At 48.7% G+C, this 23,051-nt stretch overlaps 2 protein-coding genes across 4 annotated transcripts in view; one reads left to right on the forward strand and one right to left on the reverse strand.

Annotated features, from left to right (window-relative positions):
- Window positions 1–713: 713 nt before the first annotated feature.
- LOC126522834 (juvenile hormone acid O-methyltransferase-like) lies at window positions 714–8,402 on the reverse strand. Its single transcript, XM_050171667.3, has 3 exons — window positions 7,611–8,402; window positions 4,108–4,273; window positions 714–1,257 (listed from the first exon to the last, which is right to left on the reverse strand). The coding sequence occupies exons 1-3, from the start codon at window positions 8,214–8,216 to the stop codon at window positions 1,085–1,087; spliced, it is 945 nt and encodes a 314-aa protein (XP_050027624.1). The 5' UTR covers window positions 8,217–8,402; the 3' UTR covers window positions 714–1,084.
- Window positions 8,403–17,369: 8,967 nt separating this feature from the next.
- LOC126522826 (uncharacterized) overlaps window positions 17,370–23,051 on the forward strand; it is a 307,678-nt gene continuing 301,996 nt past the window's right edge. For 2 of the 3 annotated variants that reach the window (XM_050171653.3, XM_050171654.3), the window contains exon 1: window positions 17,370–18,021. In XM_050171653.3, coding sequence (XP_050027610.1) covers window positions 17,545–18,021 — 477 coding nt within the window. In that variant the 5' untranslated portion in view covers window positions 17,370–17,544. The remainder of the gene's footprint in view (window positions 18,022–23,051) is intronic. The other variant, XM_050171655.3, reaches the window with a different exon arrangement.

Below are 23,051 nucleotides of genomic sequence, written 5' to 3' on the forward strand. Positions count from 1 at the left end.
AAAAAGAATATTCAGAAGACCGAAAATAATCTAAAAGAAAAACTAAAAAAAAGTGGCATAAGAAAGCACTTCAGGTTGGTGGCGCCATCTAGTGACGCAGAGTTGACTTAGAGTCGACGCAGAGTTTTTATAGAACTAGCTATATTCTGCTTGTCTACTGGTGTAAAGTGCCGGCAGCTGTGCAACTAACAACAAACACACCTATTTCTATATGTTGTTTAGGCAAAAACGCCTATGCAACAAAAATATGTTTCACGTGTTGCAGGACAAAGTGTCACAAGAGGTCGCTACCGGCCTTGTGACTGGCGTCTACGCTTGACATAACCCGGCACTTCCGTGAAGAATAATGCGTGTGTAGACAAGCTAAACCTTTCTAGTATTTGCCAGAATGAATATTTCGCGCTCAGCACATAGTTATTGTATTGTGCATGGCCCCAATGTTAGCCACTATCATCATTTTCACATTACCGTACGCATCGAGCGGCACACGCAGCTAAAACATTTTCGGTCATCGCGGTAGGTTGGTACGGAACGGTAATACCGTACCGTATGCCGCACCGTAATACGGCACTGCGAAAACTGTTTACGCGCCAGCGTGCGCAAATAGCGGACGCCGTGGCCGGTCTATGTATGGTAGAAACGCTGAAAGAAAGGGGTTTCGCCGAGTTTTCGCGCAACAGAATTATGGTTTCTCGTATAGTCGAATTGCCATCCGACGTTATAATGTCTGTAATTTATTACCAATTTATTGCTTCTGCATGAAGAATTTATTGCTTTCCTCGAGATCAATTTGTATACATCATAAATATCGAGAAAAAAAAAGCAAGGAACACGAGGTGAATCACAAAAAGTATGACGTCTCGCACACCGAAGATATGAAGCAAGCGCTGTGAGCAAGTGGCGCTAAATCTCCCTTCTGTGTACATGTGCAGCGCAATTCGCGAACGATCAAACCGTTGATTCGATGCGTTTTTTTCCTCTTTTTCTTCTTTTTGCGCCTCAGTCTGGCGGCGCGTGAAGCGCCGCGAGCGACCGAATGCGGAAATCGTCGAGTGGCGTCATCAGTCTGTATCGCGCGTCGACGTCAGCGACGACCTGGCTTTTGCATGTGGACCACGATGACGCTGTGCCTCAGACCGACTCCTCCGGGCGTCGCGCTCGACGCTTCCTGGAGCAGAGACCGGCAGGCGTCGAGGAACGCGCTGCGCTTGTCTTCGGGCACCCGGGCGTCCAGTCTGAAGAACGGCACGTAGCAATCTGCACGAGAATAAGCGCACGCATGACTTTCTCGCAAAGGCTCCACTGTAGCCGCTGATGCGCGCTATATACGTTCTCCACTAATTTGTGCTCTTCACATCCTATCTCTTACTCCCCCAAACCCCTTCCCCAGCGTGGAGTAGCAGGCTAGAGGCACTTCCCTCAGGCCGACCTCTCAACCTTTCTGCCATTAAATATTTCTCTCTCTGTGCTCAGAAGTAATTGAGCCACTGGACCTGGACGTTGGGCGACGCTGTTGCGCTCACCGTGCGTAATTTCGTAATGCCCAAACACAGTCACACATCGAGAAAACTCGTTCACCTTTATTTCTGGCCACGAGGAGCGCATCTTTCCTATGTATATTTACTTACTTATTGATGTATTTTTAATAATCTCAGAGGGGCGTCGACATGCGTGTACTTCGGTCAGCGCCGTGTCATTGAGTAGACCCATATAGGAAAGTAGCGAGAGCCTGCGTATGCGCGCAGAGCGTTCTGGTGGTCGAGCATCGTTCGATAGGCTATTCCAATGGAACAGGCACGAGCCCCTGATCCTTGGGGGTCCATCTATCTGCCCTTGACAACCGCTCATTCGGACTATTGTGCGCGCGCAAGGCCATGTGTGCGCGTTACTGTGCGTCCTTGATAGCCGATAAGCAGCACGGCTCGTGTGGATCTTACCGGAAAAGCCTGGCGCACGAATCTCGGACGAGAGTATATAAGCACTGCACGCGCATGCGACTTACGAAAGTCGCGATGTCGCAGCATGCGCATGCGCCTGCGACTTTCGCAGCTGCGACATCGCGACTTTCGTAGCTGCCATATGTGCGACACGGCGCTGACTGTCGTGTCGGTCGACGCTCTCGAGGGATTTCCAATTTCTTGGACAGCTATATGCACCTCTATACGCATAAAAATTAAATGTTAGGCGAGCTCTAAACTAATAATTATAACTGCTCAACTGTCCACAGCTTAGCACTTATTCCGGCGTTTCCGAGCATGCTACAATACGTTGCGCCCAAATGAGAATTTTGAGGTATCAAAACAAAGTATACCGTTATACGATACGTTGGGAACTACAGTTTTTTTTTTTTTTTTTTTACAATCTGAAGTATTGCTAGTTTTGTGCTGAAAAACCATGAAACGGTATAGAATGAAAAAGGCTAAATGAGCTAATGTTGGGAATACAACGCATCTGTAGCGGAAAATTAGCTGTAAAATGACAAACATGTGAATGCGCAAGGCCGTTCGGACGCAGAGGGGCCCATGACGCGCCGTTCTGCACGACTCCTTAATTCCGCCATGCCGAATTCTGTTTCGGGGTCGAAGAGGGCGTAGCCGCTCCATGGGCCTCAATCGGAACTTACAAGATGGCAATCTCGACAATATGGCGGAATTCGACAGCGTCCAGAGGGGCAACCCGCGTACAGTCAAATACATCTTTCATTACCATACTCAATGCGCACGCTGGCGCAATATCCAGCCAGAGGATGTCAGACTAAGGCTCGTGCCTGTATAGTGTGAAACTATACATGCAGCCTTAACCTCGTTCCACGTAGGTTCCGCAGGGTGGTGGAATATCTTTTTGCAAGAATGTTTCAACGAGTTCGCGGAATTTATGCGCAACCAGATTAAAACCAGATTCCTTTTCGTGACGCATGTTGAGCGATCGGGAACCACATGTATACGCGCGCCGCAGCGTCGGCGCGTCAGCTGGCGTCTGGTTGTAGAAAAACCGACTACATATTTGTGTGGCTCTTGGAAGAAGAGAAATGTCTGCTAGCGCCACGATGACCGACACCTTAACAGAAAACTTGTAGGCTCCCCACTTTTATTCATCGGCCAGCGTGGAGTGGTTTTTGAAGTGGTCACAACACTTGCCTTCGCCTCACACCTCCCCAACCTCCCCAACTGCCTCAGGCACGCCCTCCGATATCTGGCCGTTGCAGATGGGGGACACACTCGCGCGTTTAGCCGTCATTGAGCGCTTCGGTAGAGGAGAGAGGGAAACGCTTGATTGCACGAAGTGTCTCGCTTGCGCAAGATTGTTGCCAAGAAATAACAGTTGCCTCTTCCACAATCATAAGGTAGCTGACGCCGACACGCGGGCGCTGCAACAGACGCAGTAAAGGTGGCAGCAAAATAGACTACGGCAAGAGTTCTAGGCACTCAAAGTCTTGTGGCACAAGGACGCCACCTTGTTTTTTTTATGTACTTTTATTTTAACGTTTTCAACCACTTACGTCGACGCACACAATACGGCGTACGGCGGCTAACTTACATGCATGCTGTTGTACAACTTGAGCATAGCGTGCCCGCGTGACCAAGATAAAAATGCTCTGGAACCGTGTGGCATAAGGCTAATACAGGCACTTTCGCGGTAACAGCAGCGTGGAAGCTGACAGCTAAAGCTTTAAATTAAAGACAAAACATCGGTTATGTTTGTCCTCAAACTGGAATGACGTTATCTATTGCTGCCAGGAACAAAACACAGCACCAAATGTGAATCGATGCGGGTGGTCTTCATGCCGGCATGACACGCAAAGCCATCTGAAAGTTAGCGCGCGTACCTAACCCGTACAGTTCGCGTTCCGCGTATTAGTGCATTGCGCCCACTGTTGTACAGCGGTTAGCTGGAAGGAATTCGACGGGGCCAAGACAGGTTCGTAAGAAACGACCCGATGGTGCAAGTGACGCTGCTTCGGTGACAAGCACAGGAACACTGGCATGTTAACACGAAACGGACACGTAAACACGACAACGAAAAGAAAAAAAGTTGTGCTATATAGCGTACGAAAGGTCTGCGAATACTACACTTTCGTCCGGTGGCAGCTTTGTGGGCCGCGCTTACCAAGCCAGCTGTCCAAGTCGGGCATCGTCCAGAAGCTATGGTGCATACGGCATGACACAAGATCCATTCCGGCGGCGGCGATCGCCAGCTGCTCTTCGCTCGCTATCCTCTCCTCCGGTATGGGTGTGCTGTAGCAGAAACGCTCGGAGAACAACTGCTGCGGATTCTGCGACGAAAAAAAAAAAGCTCAAACAAAGAAACACCGTGTTAAAGAAAGAAGTGACGACCCTTTTCATGATAGTAAAGGTAGCTTTCCCGAGAAGCAGTTTGTCAAGCGAGTTAATGGAGGCGTGGATATTTTTGCAGACAGCGGGTACGAGCGCCAATTTGCCCGGGAGATCTGTTTAAAAAAATTGCAGCAGAAGCAAAGCGTTGGAATCTGTCTGCAGCGAAGCTTCGTGCGAGTGCATGGGGAGTCGAAACACGAGTTTGCGTTTACCGAATGTCCACACAAAGTGACGCAGAAGGCTTTTTTTAGGCATTGTAGAAAGGATAATGCGATGCCGTCGCCGTGGATGCGCGCAGGCGAGCTTTCCGTTTCTTTTTTTTCTTTCCCCCCTTCCGGCCAGCGCTGCCGCGGCTACGTACGGTGCCTCGACGCCAGCGCCGCCGTTCAGGGTGGTGCCATCTATTGACCGCCCCCGCGCCGCCGCTTTCTCGTTGCGACGCCATCTTGAATGACAGCGAGCGGTTGCGATTGCTTGGTGCCAGTGCTTAGTTCGAGGCAAAGTGGGCGCGGATGCTTCGCTGACGCTCCTACTTGCTGGACAGTGTTCAACCGCATGACTGACAAGCTTGTCAAGTGCATCGAGTCGACATGACTGGCTGTTGTGTTCCCGCAAGTGCGCCTGATCAACGCGTGAAGGGCTTCGTTGTTTTCGCTTCCCCCGGGACCCAGAGCGAAGGAAGAGATGGGAAGCCCAAGTAAAGCGGGATCACTAGAAGGCAACGGATAGCTCTTACATTTGTGAGGTGTCAAGAAAGTTTAGTCTACCGCACCGTGTTTTTATTTTAAATAAAGTATTCTCTGATCCTCGCTCACGTGCCTACGTTCGCTCACGAATTAAGCAGACTCACTCAGACTCTACTCACTACTCAGACTGCACCGATGCTGTCTGAGTAGCGTATGGTTTGAGAGCGCACGTCGTATAGGCCTTTTTCGTTTTGATCGGCGCACTCTATGCGAGTAGTACCCTGATTTTAAGGACCGACGAAGATGCTTAGCCGCGAAATAGTCTTACATTAGCTACGAATCGTCACGTAAACCACCTATTTTACTTTTTCACGGCAAGCACACATCGTGTGTGCATCTTGTTTTATCTTATTTTTCTGGTACTGGTTATTTGGGACTAAAGAACGCAGTGCCTCGTCTTGGAAGAGCGGCTGTTGTGTACGTGGCAAGTAAAGCATTGCGATTTCTCAGCAGATGTCTTGCGGATCTCAGGTGTTACATTATACATTGCTGGGAAAACACTAGGGAATACGGGAGATGGAAATTCAAGACGGTGAACAAAACGAGAACAAGGTGAAAGCATAGCAGGAGCCAACGTCTCGACAAATGGACTTGTCTTCACCTTGTTATGGTTTTGCTCACCGTATTATACATTGCTGTTTTTTTTTAGACTTGTATATATTTGTAGCGTGGCGCTCGTAAGCCGATGGTCACTCGTGCTCATTCCCGATCGTGGTGGGTACTGTGACTGTATTTAAATGCATGTGCACGGTGTGCAAGGTGTAGTAGAGTTAAGGGGCATCATGGGACCAAAATGTTTCGGCGCTTTCTGGCATGGTGTCCGTTGTAGCCTGCGCATTTCTTCGAAACGTGTGAAGTGAGGTAATACAGCACTAATTCTACGAAAACTTATTTTTAAGCACTCCAATGGGTTCTCTTTACTTACAAGGCATCTTTTCATATCAGTTTAAAGGTCAATAATAACTTTTGTTGTTTTACTTGCACTTAGAAACACGTTGAAAAGTACCAGTACGAGGTAAATCGACAGGATGGGTGCAGTCTGTTAAAGTCAACAGCCCTGCCCACGCTGTTTCAATTTCGACGTGAGTAATAATTGCACTGTGGCATAGTATATCCGCAATTTTTAGTGGACGCAATACAACGAATGTTTTTGTTCTTTTCATTTCAGCTCGGCCTAAGCGAAGACCTCGCAGGAGGTCTTCTTCGCATGTGTACTTGCAGGTACGGAAAACAACCCTTCCCCAAGTATTGTTCCAGAAGTTGACCTTGACGGCACCGCAGAAGTCAGTCGAGATAGTATCTCCTCTTTGGAAGAAACTGCAGTAGAGCGTGAGTGTAATGAGGGCATATAGCTTTCGCCACGTGAGCTACGAAATGCTCCGCAAGACATGAAAAAGAAAAGCACTGAATTGCATGGAAGTTTCTTGTCAGTGAAACCGAAGTTGAAGACTACTAACAGAAAGACAAAGCGGCTGGAGAAAAGCCTTGCTACGCTGACCAAAAACCTAAAGTGCGTGAACGAGGATCAGAAGGCTGCCTTGGAAAGAAAAAGCCGAAAAGGCAGCGCATGGAGTGCATTAAAATTAATTAAATTGTGGAGTTTTACGTGCCAAAACCACTTTCTGATTATGAGGCACGCCGTAGTGGACGACTCCGGAAATTTTGACCACCTGGAGTTCTTTAACGTGCACCTAAATCTAAGTACACGGGTGTTTTCGCATTTCGCCTCCATCGAAATGCGGCCGCCGGGGCCGGGATTCGATCCCGGGACCTCGTGCTCAGCAGCCCGACACCATAGCCACTGAGCAACCATGGCGGGTGCATGGAGTGCAAAAAACTATAAAGAAAGCATTGCAGCTCAAGTTTAACTGTGGCCCTGCTGCATGGATACGACTTGCTTTCAGAACACGGCAAACCTCTTCCGTCACGCAGAAGGCTTTGCAGACGATTACAGCAGCTGTCATTTTAAGGCCGGCGTTTTGACTGATATCATAAGCATGATGAATGTAAGAGCGGCTGCGATGTCTGACATCGAAAAAGATTGCGTTAGATTGCTAGGACGAAGTGGTGATGGCTTTCTTGGCAAGACAACGCTCGCTGAAACTGACCAAGCAGCAAACCACGTTGGTTGGTGGCCTAAACAACCGCTGGAAGCAGGTAATCGCTTATCCCTTCACGGGCGCTTTTGTGAATGGCGAGAATTTCAGAGACTGTTTTCCATTTAATTAGACTTTGTGCATATATTTCGTTGCGCGTGCTTGGCGTGACATGCAACATGGGCAGTTCCAACCGCGCAACGTGGCGAAGCTTAAACCTGTCAAGTTCCCGTTATTCTGTCACCAGGTGCACCGTAGTGACAATAGTAGCTGAGTGAGCTCGTGTGATTCAATATGGCGCCGCCAGCGGGATTGTCTCCACCCTGAACGGCGGCGGTGGAATCGAGGCACCTCACGGCTACGCGGAGGCGTGCGCCATCTAGTGGTGCCAACAACTAAGCAGTTTGTGCAAACAAAAAAAAAAAAGCACTCACGGGCAGGAAGGCCTTCCACTCTTCGGTGTTCCAAAGCCGGTACCACACGTCCGTGATCGCGCTACCCACGAACGACACCGTGAGGCACTCGCCGCCGTCCTTCAAGCACAAGAACACGTTGCGGTATGCCTGCTCCAAGTCTCGCACGTAGTGGAAGGCCATGAACGAGTACACGCGGTCGAACGGTCCGTACGTGTCCACGATGCGCTCGGCATTGCCGCCGCATTCGATGTCCAGGACGTCGTAGGCGACCTCCCGGTGCTCTCGGAAGTGTTCGTAGGCGTAGGCCACCATGGACGCAGACTTGTCAGTGGCCACCAGGCGGCGGAAAGGACGCAGTCGAGGCACGAGGGCTTCCGCCGTGAAGTTGCCGGGTCCGCACCCGACGTCCAGGTACTGGAAGTCTTCGGTGGCCGGCCGCCTGAACCGGACGCTGTCCAGGGCGCCGAGGTTGTCCCGGTAGTTGTGCTCTCTGAGCCACAGGAACGTCTCCGGGTCGCGTTCGCTGCCAGAGCTGCTGCTACAGGTCCTGGTCGACAGTGCGACGGCCCCGACTCGCGTAGACGAGAGCTTCCAGAGTCGAGCCGTTACCATTAGGCCGTTCATAGCGTATTCGAGAAGCGGTGGCAAAAACAAGCGAAATCCGGAGGAACGCCGAGCGCGAGGTTGTTTGGCAATGGTGTTTTGCGACTCGCCTATCTACGGCAAGGAACTGCACCTTGTTTATGCTCGCTTTAGATGACGTCACTCGCCGCACCGTCTGGTGGCGTTTGCGCCGCTATGGCCATTTATACATTTTTGCGTCGACTTCAAGCCCCTTTTATTGTTCGTCGGCGCTGATTCAGCGGGCGGCGATAGCAGCGCTATCTGCTGCGGTGGTCATGTATGGTTTATCTACTTCCTTCGCCGCCAGATTCCCATTTCGCCGGCTCAGCTGCTCACCCATGTTTGGTTGTGTGCGCACGTGTTTGTCCCCAATTCGTGAGCGTTTCTTTCTTTTTGTGAACTACGGCAGGTCATCGAATTCTCTTATCAAGCAATGAGAGAAATAAGTTGACCATTCCTCCCAAGCGCAAGCGCTTGAAGAAGGAACGAAGTGACACAACAAAGAAGTGCAATTCTGTCTACCGAGGTGAAGAGAGATACAAAGAGATACAAACTTCAACGATAAGGTGGGGATGTTGTTTATCGCCTGGCTTGCTACAGCAGAAGTACGTGCCTATCCCATTCTGTGAGGGAGAAGCAGGCTGCATGCTTTTTGGCAGCTTGCATGACGTCGTCAAAGAATGCATGGATACGTATGGTGTTCTTCAAGCGAAGCTTTTTATACGGAAGCATTATGTGTCCCATGAGGTAGGAAAACTGGCGTTGTCCGCAACGAGTGGTAACAAAAATAATCGTCATCAGTGACGTCATCAGCGCCTTGTATGACGTCAGTAGCAATACAGGATAAAAGAACGAGTTGGAGTAAGGTGACTTAAAGTGGATTAAATTGAATTAAGGTGGATTAAGGCGGAATAAAGCGAATTAAGGTGGATTAAGGTTGATACAAATTAGAGTAAGGTGGATTTAGGGTGGATTAAGGTTGGTACGATTGAGAGCAATGTGGATTAAGGTGGATTAAGGCATGGTTGTGACGGACACGTGACAATGTATGCTGTCACTTGTGGTGAACGTAGCCAATCAATTAGAGAAGTCATTATGTCTTTGCATTCAAGTCTCCTAAGGATACTTGAGTGAATGTCAATTTCTTAGTGCCACTGTTGCACGTTGGTGTACATTTCTTCTAAATTCTGCCTTTTGTCTTTCTCTATTAATTATCTGCATTGACAGGACACCAGTCAAAGTACAGTACGCACACACACAGAAAAGTTGAAGAAAGAACGTACACGTTCGCCAAGAGAAAGGAAAGCAAAAGAAAATAATTTTTGACGTTTCGGCGCCCAATGCGGCTATCTTTCTTACAGTCTATAGCACATAGCACAGTTCACACACAGCAATGTAGAGCCCCTTATAAGTCACAGCAGAAATGGCAGCTTAATACAGGCTGACGTCAAACTAAACCCCTTTCACGCACATAAGGGGCTCAAGTCTTTAGAGCAACTCGTGTACTTACATCTTCCGCAAACTTCGTGATCATATCGGCGAAAGTATACGCGAATGGGCTGCTCATTAACATCGGTGAGATAAACAACCGTGTTTCGTTTCTTTTCCAATATGCTATGAAGACGAATCAACATCACAACATCGTGCACCGGTATACGAACCTGATCCCGTAGGCACATAGAGGCAAACCTCCTTTTTTTAACAGCGGAGCTGTTCTAAGTCGAGCCTTCGCCGTCCGTTGTCCGATGTCACGCAGGGGGAGGCAGGTTCCGGAGCTCCTGACCAACTTCTAGTCTGTCCTGCTTGCCATTCTCTTGCCCAAGAGACACGGCGAAGGACCCTCGGCACAGTCTACGCTGATGATGCTGCGATGAAGATGAAGGGCACACAGATGATCATGACGATGATATGCAGATGATAAACATCATCATCATCAGCCTGGTTACGCCCACTGCAGGGCAAAGGCCTCTCCCATACTTCTCCAACAACCCCGGTCATGTACTAATTGCGGCCATGCCGTCCCTGCAAACTTCTTAATCTCATCCGCCCACCTAACTTTCTGCCGCCCCCTGCTACGCTTCCCTTCCCTTGGGATCCAGTCCGTAACCCTTAATGACCATCGGTTATCTTCCCTCCTCATTACATGTCCTGCCCATGCCCATTTCTTTTTCTTGATTTCAACTAAGATGTCATTAACACGCGTTTGTTCCCTCACCCAATCTGCTCTTTTCTTATCCCTTAACGTTACACCTACCATTCTTCTTTCCATAGCTCGTTGCGTCGTCCTCAATTTGAGTAGAACCCTTTTCGTAAGCCTCCAGGTTTCTGCCCCGTAGGTGAGTACTGGTAAGACACAGCTATTATACACTGTTCTCTTGAGGGATAATGGCAACCTGCTGTTCATGATCTGAGAATGCCTGCCAAACGCACCCCAGCCCATTCTTATTCTTCTGATTATTTCCGTCTCATGGTCTGGATCCGCCGGATGATAAACAAGTGCACAATAAACGCCGGAGCTCACGCTAGAGAGGCATCACCGACGGCGCGTAAATCCCTAGCTTCGAGAACGAGAAGCGCAAGCCAAGCGCCGGTGGAGGCAAGCCAAGCCCCCCTTTCGAGAGAAGGCAACCCAAGCCAAGCGCCAGCAGAGGCAAGCTAACTCCCAAATTCTAGAGTAGGAGGCCGAGCCTGGAGACGTCGACGCAGAGAGGTTCATCCCACGGAAGGTGCCGATGGACGGTTCTAGAGAGAACTGCTCGACCGTGAGTGCGGCCGCAGCTGCAAGGTGTGTGATATACTGTGGTTTGATCGCAACCTCACGCAACTGAAGAGTGTGCGCAACCCGGAGCTGAAGCTCGAATCTAGCAAAACGACGACATCGAGACAAAAGACTTTCATGAAAATCGCGCTAAGTATGAGTTCAAACTTGGGAAAACGAACGCCGGCTTCGCTGTTTTGACAGCTTTCACTGCGTGGAACTGGCTTTACTGTTTTTTTAGAGTTCTTTATCGATTGACGTAATGTCGCCTTGTATCGTCCTATATAATATATGGACCACGCGCCCTGCTCCCTTTCTGTGACAGCGGATATTCCTCAGTGAGTGGGTTCACAATGACTGCAGTTGTATTATTTTCTTTCTTTTTTCTCCTAATCTATTCTTCCCCATTTCCCCTCCCCAAGTGTAGGGTAGCCAACCGGGCACGTCATTGGTTAAAATCCTTACCTTTCCCTCTTCGCTTTTCTCTCTCTCTCTCTTTTTCTCTTCTCTTGTTTTGCAACTTTACCCTCATGAATATCTTATCAGCCCCGGCGAGACCTGTGCACATTACAAAAAACAACAACAAAAAAAAAAAACCAACCGGTTGCTTTTACAATTAAGTTATTCAAGAATTCGGTTGGCTACAGTGACCAATTACTGCCCCACGAAAGTGACTGAGCAATAACTAAAAATGTAATCGAATAGCTTTACTTTTACCCGCCGTGGTTGCTCAGTGGCTATGGTGTTGGGCTGCTGAGCACGAGGTCGCGGGATCGAATCCCGGCCACGGCGGCCGCATTTCGATGGGGGCGAAATGCGAAAACACCCGTGTACTTAGATTTAGGTGCACGTTAAAGAACCCCAGGTGGTCGAAATTTCCGGAGTCCTCCACTACGGCGTGCCTCATAATCAGAAAGTGGTTTTGGCACGTAAAACCCCATAATTTAATTTAATTTTAGCTTTACTTTTCTTTCCTCCCAGGTTTCTAAACATCGGACAAATTCAGTAAATAGAACGAGTTGGCCTGGCTCTTCCAGTGCGTCCTCTGCAGACCTTCACAGGTTGTTTACCTTCGCTAAGAAAATACTTCTCACGCTTCTCGTGGGGCATCTTCGTTCCTCTCGAAGACACCAACAGTGGCATTGAAAACTCGCTCGATGTGCGCACTGCAGGGTAGGGGTAGTGTTGTAGTGTACGAACACCTTGGAGCGCACGGAATGCGGTTATTCAAGAGCGTCGGTACTCGCGTCCGTGTCCTCCACGAAGTGCAGCTCTCCGTTGTTGCTGGGACTCCGAGAAGGCACTCCCGATAGGGCCGACGTAAAGTTAAAAGAAGAAAAAAAAAATCGCCCGTAGGTAATTATCTGCAATCAACCTAACAAGTGCCAGCCCGCCGCTACCGAGCTCTAGGAGCACCGGTTCAATTCATCGGGCCAACATCTGGTGGAGCTCCTGCGTCGTGTTAACCATTTATACTTAAACCGAAGAATTGTAAGCGACGTCAGCAGGCGTTCACGTTCCGCATTGATGCGCTAAACCAATCGCGAGGCGCGGAACGCGGGTTTCGTCAGTGCAGGCCGCGCGCCCTACCGTTAAGATGAGGAAACAAGGTATACTGAGCGCCCTATAGGGCACAATCCTGCAACGGTTCGGAAAGCGAACCGTTCACTTGTCCTTGCGTGATTGGTCCGAATAGCGCTTTTTGCTGAGGAAAGAGCGATTCTGACCAATCACACAAGGTTACGGACCATTACAAGGATGCGCCACTGCTTTTTTTTTTTTTTTTTTCTATCCGAACACGCGCATCTGCGAGGTCGGTATGTGGCAACACCGCGATTATTCTGTGTACGAAGCTTCCGCGAAATTCCCATACCGAGGGATTTGAGACAGTGGGGTTACTTCGCATGTTACGCAACATGAATAACTCAAAACATTTTCTTTCGCTTTTGTAGCGGTCATTAGATCGCTTTTGCACCTTGTGGAAATTGCTGTTTTGTTCATTTCGTGATTTGCCGAGAAACATGTTCCACCTTGTTCGTTCGCTGCTCTATTCGATGTGTTGGTTTCACTGCACTACGCGAGTGCATTGCGGTTCGGTAGAAGCGAAATTTTGAAGAAAACAAATCTCACTTGAAAGAAGTTTCCCCATTGTGTCTTTCACGATATGTTTTCACCTTTCACAAATTCTACTTTACATAAAAGCGCTAGAAATGTCATTTATTTCGGGGCGTCGGTTGTTCTCATGGAGGACACATGCCCCGTAAAGGGGCTTCACTGCAGTGAACTTTTCAAAATTAACTCGCAAACTTTGCGCAATGATAAAAACTTCACACGCGCGAACAGTAGGTCATAGTTATTACGTCTCTCCAGTTCTTTGGGCTGATGGAGGCACATTTCTCTGGTATGAATTTCTGAACTTCTCTATGCAGTTCACAATGGTACAAGTATGTGGCCATTGAACCAAGAAAGTTTACTGCACTGAAGACAAACTTTGTACATAGGGAGAAAATGACATACAAATTATTTAAGTGAAAAGACGTGGGTGTATAAAGAACTCTTCCTCTGTAGGCAATATTTCCAATTCGTTTTCCATTGATTGACGCGACTGCACAGCACCCGCCACCGTTAGATGGTGCCAGTGATCGATGTCCCAAATTTCTGCACATGAGTGCTGAAAGCTACGTCATGTGTTACAGGTTGTCTCGTCCATAGATTAACTGGTTACTACATGTAATACATGTAATAGATTACTGAACAAGGTAATTGAATGACTGTGAGCGTTACTGAGTAAAAAGTTGTCGACCAATTACAAAACTACCGAAAATGTCATCGATTACAAGTAGATAATTACACGTAATTTGTTGCGTACAAGTAAGGCCTTAGTCGCCTGTGGCGTTCGACTAAAGGCTGTCAAGGCAAAATACATTTTGACAAGACAGTATTGTTCAATGTTCAATACCTCTACTTTCCTTTCCGTCAAATGAAAGTAGATTTAGATCAGTATAATTCGTAGAAATTCAGTAGATCAGTGGAAAGAAGATAAGTAGATTTCGCTGTCGGTTTTCTGGAAGGCGCCGGAAATTGGTAGATCGGCAGAGGCAATTCAAGCTTCACTTTATTAACTGTCGTCGAATTACTCATTGAATTTACCTCGTTACGCACACCACACCGCAAAGCGTGATTCGTGGTCCAACCCCTTATGTGACGTATACAAGATTGGCGTAAAATAAATCTGTCTTCGTGCTCCCCTCTAGTTTAATTACCGAATGAATTTCTCCGCCTTTTCTCTCACATGATGTCTGCCTGGGCAAGCGGACGACATCGCACACACGTCCAAGCGCACGCGTACGGATTACCCCCCCCCCCACCCACACACACACAACATAGAGGATGCGCCGAGATTCAGGCGGCTGTTGGAAAACGTCGAAAGCATCGACGGCAACGACGTCGCAGCGATAACCTCGCGTAGTTTACACAGTATAGCTCATAGGACTCATTGCCGCCAAAGTGTTCCGTAAAAGCAGCACCGCAAGTGTCGACGTAAAGGAAATTCGCTCAAATTTCGCAAGTGGGAAAGCGTCATTTCGCTCGCGACATGAGTTGTAGTAAAAGTTGCTATCTCGGAGTTGATTAGTCCCCAGGCGGTGACGTCAGAACGACTCTTGGTGCCTGAAAAGCAAGAAGCCGTTAGCGCAGCCACTTTCCGCTCCCCGGGGGACCTAAACATTGATTTACATATACGCTGAACTTAAAAGAAAATGTTTTTATGAAACTGTATGTTTAAAGGCCATCTTAAGAGCCACGCTGTCCACAAGTCGGGAAGGTAGGTGCTTGCATGTTGTGTAATGAATTATAGAAACCGGTACTACGACAGTTCAGAAGTTCTCGAAACTTATTACGCCAACCCCAATGCAACGTCACCTTAATGACAAACAAACGAAACGAAAATAAAGTTTATGCAGCAAGCCTGTCCAAATCAAATGTTTTCAAACAGTAACACGTTGAACCTGCTTGAAAAAAGAAAGGAGGTAGCATATACCTGTGGCCAAGCAGCTGGGAAGAAAAGGTTTTGTAAAGCTAGATATCTAAACTAAAGAAATCTAGCCTGCTCAGGCACGGTGAATCTGAGAGAGCTAAACTCTACGTATTTTAATCTCCACAAGATGCACTATTATGTCATTGAGAAATGGGGTTGTGCATATATCGCAAAGAAGATAAAGTCGCAACTTACTAATCTAATTTTCTATCTGTAATATCTCACAGAATATATATCTATCCTTGCCCATCGTGGTATAGTGTAGTGGCTTTGGCTTTGCGCTGCTAAACCCGAGGTCGCGAGATCATATCACGGCCACGGCAGCCACATTTTGACAGGGCGAAATCCAAAAAAAAAAAGAAGAAAGAAGAATGGTCTCCAATTCACGCTTTGAAGGTGGTCGGACAGCAAAGCTGTAAACGACGACTACAACGAGTACCCATTGCGACGTAAGTTAAAATCATTCACGTGGTGACATTCACATGTATTTTACCTCAGTATTAGCCTATAAGGCGTTTCGACAGCCTGTGACTTGGCTTGCGCCGCTACTTCGTGCACCTACAAAGAGTGGACCTGAGAGAAAAGAAATTCGCCGCGCCTCGTATGCACGCTGCTCTTCAGGTGCCCTCGCCATACGTGGCCTTCCCATAGTGCTGTCACAATACAAACCAGTTGTTAGGCGAGTTCTTCTTTTAGGTGCGTAAGTGTAGTTACGTCACTCCTGCTTCGTATGCTACAGTCAAGCTGCCGTCGCCGCGGCAGTTTGCGCAACATTATTCTTTACCGGGAAACGTATGCGGGGAGCTCTACGTGTTTCGCATTGCATGTAGGGGCAGGAGCGCCTTATCGTCAAGTATGCGGTTCGGATGCTTGCTTTGAGCCTGTTCTTTATTGAAACGTGCTGTTCTGTATGTTGTGTGCGTGATTCCAGAGAATGTATGCACTGTTCGCTTCACTTTGCTGAGAGCTTGTAGCCTCTACCTTACGGGGGTATGAGACATTGCAGTCGGGGGTATGAGCCATAGATGACGATAGCTTTCTGTCGACGTTACGCCACGGAAACAATCTCGGGATCCTAGCCATAGACAGCTTCGCTGTAAGAACACCCGCCTATCGTGCCTTGGGTACACACCCTCAGGAGGTCAAAATTAATCCGCAGTCCCCCACTACGGCGTCCCTTACCTTATATTCATGTCACGGTGATGGCCCGTATACCTCAGAATTTTATTTTAAAATATATTTATCATTTAAATAATAAATATAATTAATTGTTTTCTTCAAAATTTTAGTTTAATGTATTACTTTTTACACAACCGCACTACTTCTTTCAATCAACCACCCAATAACCGGCGGCGTCCCCCCCCCCCCCCCCCCGTCGCTTCGGGTGAGCGCAATTATTTGAGGAAGAAACAAGCAAGCAAAAACAAGATGGTCGTTACAATTTTAGTATATGCACCTATTGCTCTCATGCTTACATGTAATTTCACTTTTCAACAGCATTTACTCTACTACAGCAGTCCTGAAAACGTGATGTCTGATAATACCTTGCAAATAATCTATCCATCTTTTTGGACAATATTTTAATTAGCGCACAGAAACGTGCATTCTTGAGATTTCGGCCGAGGGTAACGACAAGCGTGAGGTCAGGTGGAAGGAGTGGTTGTTTGTCGTGGAATGCGGCTCCATCCTTCTCTCAAGTGTCCGGTCCTGCTTGACAAAAAAACATGTCTCTGCAAGAAAGTGTGTTGCCGCAACGAGCCCTCAATTTCAAACCACTTCTTATTCGCTCACCTTTCATATGCTATTCAGTTTCGGGCTCAGTGATGCTGATCGATTAGCCTTTTATCGCGTGGGCTACTTCATTTGCTGCGTTCTTCTTCTTATTATTTTTTTAATTTTAAGGGCTCGCATTTGAAGAGCAGGGAATGTGGGTGTTTAGAAGGCTCGCCGTGTAATTGCGCTCATCGCTTATGCAATGTTACTGCTCTCGCATGCGACCTAGCCCGTGGCACGCTGCCACTGGCTGCCTCGGGGACCCCCGAGAGGGACATTGCTTCATACCAGCTTATTTATAGCTACATTGTAGATAAGCGAACGACGCATATGCAAGTAGCATCGCTCCGGGGCCATTCTTGCTGGCCTTCCTCAGCAGCTGCCGTTACCGACGCGAAGACGCGAAGTACTCGTTCGCCCCATCACGCCCTCCTCCAGCCTCTCCCGTTCTCCGCTCTCAGTCGGCCCGCCGGCAACGTCAAGCTTCTGTGAGGTACCGCCAAGCGGCGCCAGCCTCCATGTCTTCGCTACCGGACGTGACATCACGGCCGCTTCTCGCGCATGCGCTCCCGACCGCATCCGGCTGCCGTTCTCCGTGATGGAGCGATCGAGGAGAGCAGCAGCGTCGGCGGCAGCAGCGGTGGCGGCGGCTTTGCGGAGCTCGCGTCATTTTTAGCGCGACTGCGCTCCCCTCCACCACCCCACAACAAAAACACAGTTGTGTCGCGCGGTCTCCCGCGTGCTCGTGGCATGGCCTCAGCATGAACGCCGGCGAGCAAAGCATCGTGGCCGATTGGCTTCGCACCCTGGGGCTGCCTCAGTACGCGGAGAGCTTTGTGGACAACGGATACGATGACCTGGAGATCTGCAAGCAGATTGGCGAGCCCGACTTGGATGCCATCGGCGTCACCGATCCAAGGCACAGGGACCGCGTTCTCCAAGCCGTGCGCGTTCTGCTCGAACAGGGCGGCACCTCGGTGTACTTCACCCTGGAGGAAGCCGCGAGGCATTCTCGCGTCTCGGCGGCATCGGCGAGCGAGTACGGCTTCGACGACTGGGGTTCGCCGGCGCCGGACAAAGCTGCGGTGCGGCCGGATTCGCTTCGCTACTTTCAGGACGAGTACGAGGAGGGCAAGGCCGAGCTGGTGCGCTTTCCCAAGATGCAGCTCAAGATCATGGTCAGGGAGAAAATGGTTCGCGATGGGATACGCCTCAGCATGCAGCCGTACAGCAACCCGGTGAGTGATCTGACACCTCCATTTTGCTTGTTTTGGAATCTCTCCGTGTAGTATGCTCGGGCGCGCGCGTGTTTACTACCGCTAGTTACTTTCTCTTTTGTATGTCCTCGCGTATCGAATTGAAACGACACAATAACATAACTTCATAAGAGGAAGAAAGGCCACTCGTGGCGGCGCATCAACACGCGTACGCGCCTACACGTTTTTCGTCACAGCCCGTTGTTTTCAGGGGCGATTCTGCCGTGGCCGGTCCGGCCAGTTCTCTGAAGCGTTTACGGTCGGTCATCGGCGATACATTTTCACGTAGCGTTCCGTTCCTGAATTTCGCGTAAGTGGTGAGCTGACGAAACGGTACCGAGCGTAGCCGTTATTTCGGCTTGTACTTTCCGCGACAACGGTTTCTTCCCTGAATTTTGACAGCTCGCGGGGGGCGTTTCCGCTTCGAATGGCATATGCCTTGCTGCACGCAGCCTGGCTTGGCGTCCGTCGCGAGGAAGCGATCGATGCGTTGCCATCTGAAGGGACAGCTGACGACGTGTTTTTTGGCGGCTGTGCCGCTGGGCGCTCAGTGATAGCTCGTGGGCACCTTTCGCGAAATTACGTTCTTTGCATAGCTAAGCGCGCTCGCGTGTTGTTTTCGTTGCGTGCCGCTGTGACACGCGTATGTTATTGAACGTTCGAAGCTGGAACGTTTATCTTGGCAATTCTCCAGGCGGCATCTTAGAGATTTGCGGCGCTGGAGCCAAAATGCGGCACTCGCCTGAATTTCTAATTACCAGACGTCTAGACTTTTGCTGAACGGATTGGACACTTTTGGATAGCTCACATGGTGTTTCCGCTGATGGATCTATAAAAGAGAATGCTCATATTTCTGTGCCAGAAAATTAACTTCTTAGGGGAGTAAAGTTATTGAAATAGTCAAGTACTATTAAGTTCAGCACGGTGTATAGTTCATTACAAGCAAGATTGGTAAGTAGGATTGGTAAGCAAGGTTCTCGTTTGTGAGGTAATGGATGTTGCTCAAAGAGTCAATGAAAGAGTGTATCGTCGAGGTTCATTGGCCCAAGCTCATAAAGCTTGTGAATGTGTTGTGATTCGGATTTATTGAGTGAGCGCCCTGCAGCATCTAAGTACGACGAGCGGTTATGATGTACAGTCACCCGCAAAAGTTCACGGGTCACGGGTTTCACGACGAATGCGGATTTCTGCTCTGTTAAGGCGTAGCGCTTCTAAGATGATGGATCACAGTGTAGTTCGCAAGAACTATTACGGATCAAAGCTTTTAATTAGAGGCTACTTGCAAAGGCTTCGCGGAAATTTGGCTTTTTCGCAAATACCGCGTCTTGTAATCTTTTGCGGGTGATTGTACGTCTGTTGACTGTCGCTCTGTAAGTTTATTGGTTTATTGTCAATGGTTTGTGTAAGCACACATACGAAAAAAAAAAAATTTAACGTCCATTTTCTGTTGAAATATCTTAGCTATACCTGTGCTCAATTTATCCGTGGCAAGCAGCTCTCTCCCCTACACCTTGTGTAGGGTAGCAAACCGGATGTTCCGTTCTACTTAAGCTCCCTGCCTTGATTTTCTCTCGTCTCTCTTTTCGTGGAAAGCAGAGTGCATGGGCTACAACCCAGAAACGAGTTTATTTTTTTTTCTGTTTCTGTGGGATGCGCAATTCAAAGAGAAGTTCTTCTGAAGCGAAAACGGTATCCGAATTATACTATGCAGGAGGGAGGGGGAGGGGAGGGATCATATGCCGCAAATTACTGGGGACCGTTTAATCAAGGTGTATCGCGGCCTCTTGTGTTACGTACACCATTCCAAACAAGCGAGAATGGGGCCTTATAGTCACCAGGACCACACATGTGAAGCTGCTCCTGCTATCGTAGCGGTAATAGGACTCTTGGCACTTCGGATGCTTGCTGCACCAGCAGACCTGCTTTGAACCACCAAACCGATGGATAGGGGCGGATCCGCCATAGAATACGAGAAGTGGTGCGTATGTACATATTGAGACGGGGGTCGTGTCACGGTGGGGATGACACTTAGGGCCCTCCTCTGAATCGACCAGTGCTTGTAACAGGCGAATAGGGTAAGGTGTGCTGGCGGCTTTTGAACGCCCTGATATTACTTTTCAGTGGCCAACGCGGTATTGCCGGCTGTTACTTGCACATAACGGCGTGCAGTTCATGTTTGCGCCACCATCACGAGCGGACTCGGCCAAGCCGCTACGCCCTTTATTATCGCCCGAACCATTATCCTGCGGATTCTTGGACTACTCCGTAGCATTTAAATCGTCGCTTGCGCCACCTTCATTCATCTGTTACTGCGGCCACAATGACCAGCGCGCTTGCCCGTTCCTGTGCGACGCAACACTGCCATGTAGTTCACGGCTGATGGCAGCTTTTCACAAGTTTCTCTTCCTTCCTCGTTGGAATAATTTGTTTCCCCCATCGCGCCATCAGTGACGATCTGTAGAGAACATCAAGCACCCAGCTCCATGGTGGCCGCGCACTTATACCTTATATTCAATAAGGCAGGGAATTGGTCCTGTTAATATATCGTATAGCTGAGATTTTAGAAGACCAGCGCTTAAGACGAAGCATGAGGATAAGAACGGCACACACAGCTCGATGTCTAGCGCGATGTGTGTAAGTTCATGCGGTTGATATAAACTCGTACTCTATAAACTCATACGTCGCTATAGTCAGCTCTGTGTATATGTCCTTTTTATATACCTGGGCTTCGTCTAAGCGCTTGTCTTTCGAAACCTGAACTAAGTCCTATACGTCAGTATCGCCGGCACGCGTTAACCCGATCGGACGTCCTGCCTTTTACAAAGCTGAGGTCTTAGATGCGTAGCCTCGCCCATCATAGGAGCGAGTCATGCGCGATGTAATTACATTCTTAAATTATTGGGTCTGAGAGGCCGCATATCTTTGTGCACACACTTTCTCTTCTACCATGCGAAATAACTATCTCCTGCTATATTCCTTCTGTCTATTTCCCTTTCCGCAGTACAGGGTAGCCAACCGAACCTCTGTCTGGTTAACCTCCCTGCCTTGCTTTGTTTCTCTCCCTGTTTTCTACAGTTATAGTTGCGTAGGCCACCTCTGTATCTATTAAAACGCTGATTATAAGAAAAAGTTCCTTTCTGTTCAGATGGCTGCAGGGTAACAAATGTTGACTTACCCCCTGGCATTCAGAAGGCTCTCAGCTGCGATGACTTTTGAAGACTAAATCGCTATGAGGAATTTTGATGCATCTGTTCCATTGAACTACGAAGTTCGAAACTTCTGCAGAAGGCTTGTCCGGTGGTCCTGTACGCATAGAATAATACACAGTAACAATTCCTTTTCAGCGTTACACTATCTCCGCATATTTCTTGTCACTGTCATGTCATACTGTTCTGTAAGTATAGTGCGACGTTGTTGACTTACATGTAACTGTGCCGCTGCAACTGCAGGTGCAGGGAAGGCGAATGAATATTTTCTTCGAAAGCCATGTGAGCGACCTTTTTTTTTCTCGTCAACGTCCTGTTCTGTGCTTAGTTGCATCCCCTGTAGACGCTTATACGAAATCGCTTTATATGAAAGTACGTGTATCAAGATGCCCTGTAAGCTGTTGATAAGTGCTTTTGCACCTTCTTCTACTTTTTTTTCCTCCAGCGAGGCATTTTATTCTGCTCTGTTTCGCTTTACGATGTCCGCTGCTCATAAACTTCAGGAACGGGTCCACTGAGGTCCTTACAATTCGAGAAACGCCTGTTTTCACCGAAATATCTGCAGCGGAGCGTGAGGCCGGGCGCTGTGTGTGTTGGGGGGGTGGGGGGTGGGGGGGTAGGAGGGGGGCGGAGCCTCGTTAACCGCTCGGGTGTATAGCTTCGCACGCGTCTTCGAGGCACCCGGAATACTGTGGGAAGCTATACATTGTGATTACTTCTTGCTTGAAGCTGTACTTACTTAGCCGACCGCGCACTCCAGTTTCGTTGCGCGAGACAGGCGTGTTTACAGCCTATACCGTCTTCAAACCCGGAGACAACTCGGGAACGTAGTCGCTTTTCAAGTCGGTTGGTGTCGCCGGCTCGTATCCACGAACTTGAGCAGCCAATATATTTTTTTAATTAGTCGCGTTTGATGTTGAAAGCGCCGTTATCACGTACGTGGAGAGAGTAATTATGCATCTTCTCGTGTTCCTTGTTGAACAAAACCGCTTATGTTGTGTCGCGCCTTGAAAGCTACGGATTGACTACATCGCACGGACACGATTAGAACAGGCGCTGCTTGATAACCCATTGCTCTCCTTGCATGTTTGCCAACTTCGTGTACAGACTCGCTTAGACACAGCAAATGTAGAACGACATTCACGCTAGGCGATTCCCCACTGGCTGTAGAGACTTGACTAGATTTCGCCAATATAGGGCACTACATCTCAGCCTAAACACAAAGGTGAAGGAGTAACATCGCGTCGTGCAGGTTGGTATGCGCGCCGATGCCGTATCCTGGATTTTCACGTCAACTCGCGGCATTCAAAACCCACTTCGCGGGTTCTCTTTCTTTTCTTTTTCTTTTTTTTTCATAGTCTGTGACGATCGCAACGGCCTCGATCAAGTTGGTGTCAGTTTTGACGAAAGCTGAGGACAAGAATACGTTCAAACTGCTTTCACAGAATTCAGCATGCATCCGAATTTGCCCGGTGACTTCGCTCTCGCGGCCGACTTGCCGCAGAAATGGCGCGCACACCTAAGAATTAAAGCAATCGAATGAGGCTAAAATTCTGATGACGAGCCAGGTGAGCGGTTACGACGTATCGACGACAGCCCTAAATTTTACTGCAACCACACCGCCACATTTCCGACAACTGCTCCGCTGGAGCGTGTTCCCGCACTCCCCGGGCTGGAAGTAAAATGGAAGTAGCTGTAAGGCACTCGTCACGCCACCACGCGGTTGCAGTGCGCTCTTTGGAAGACATATAACGTGGCCTCCGAGATTCGCTCTCGCCGGCAGACATTGGACATAAACGACCCCCC

Source organism: Dermacentor andersoni, chromosome 6 (assembly GCF_023375885.2).
Source record: "Dermacentor andersoni chromosome 6, qqDerAnde1_hic_scaffold, whole genome shotgun sequence".
NCBI lineage: Eukaryota > Metazoa > Arthropoda > Arachnida > Ixodida > Ixodidae > Dermacentor > Dermacentor andersoni.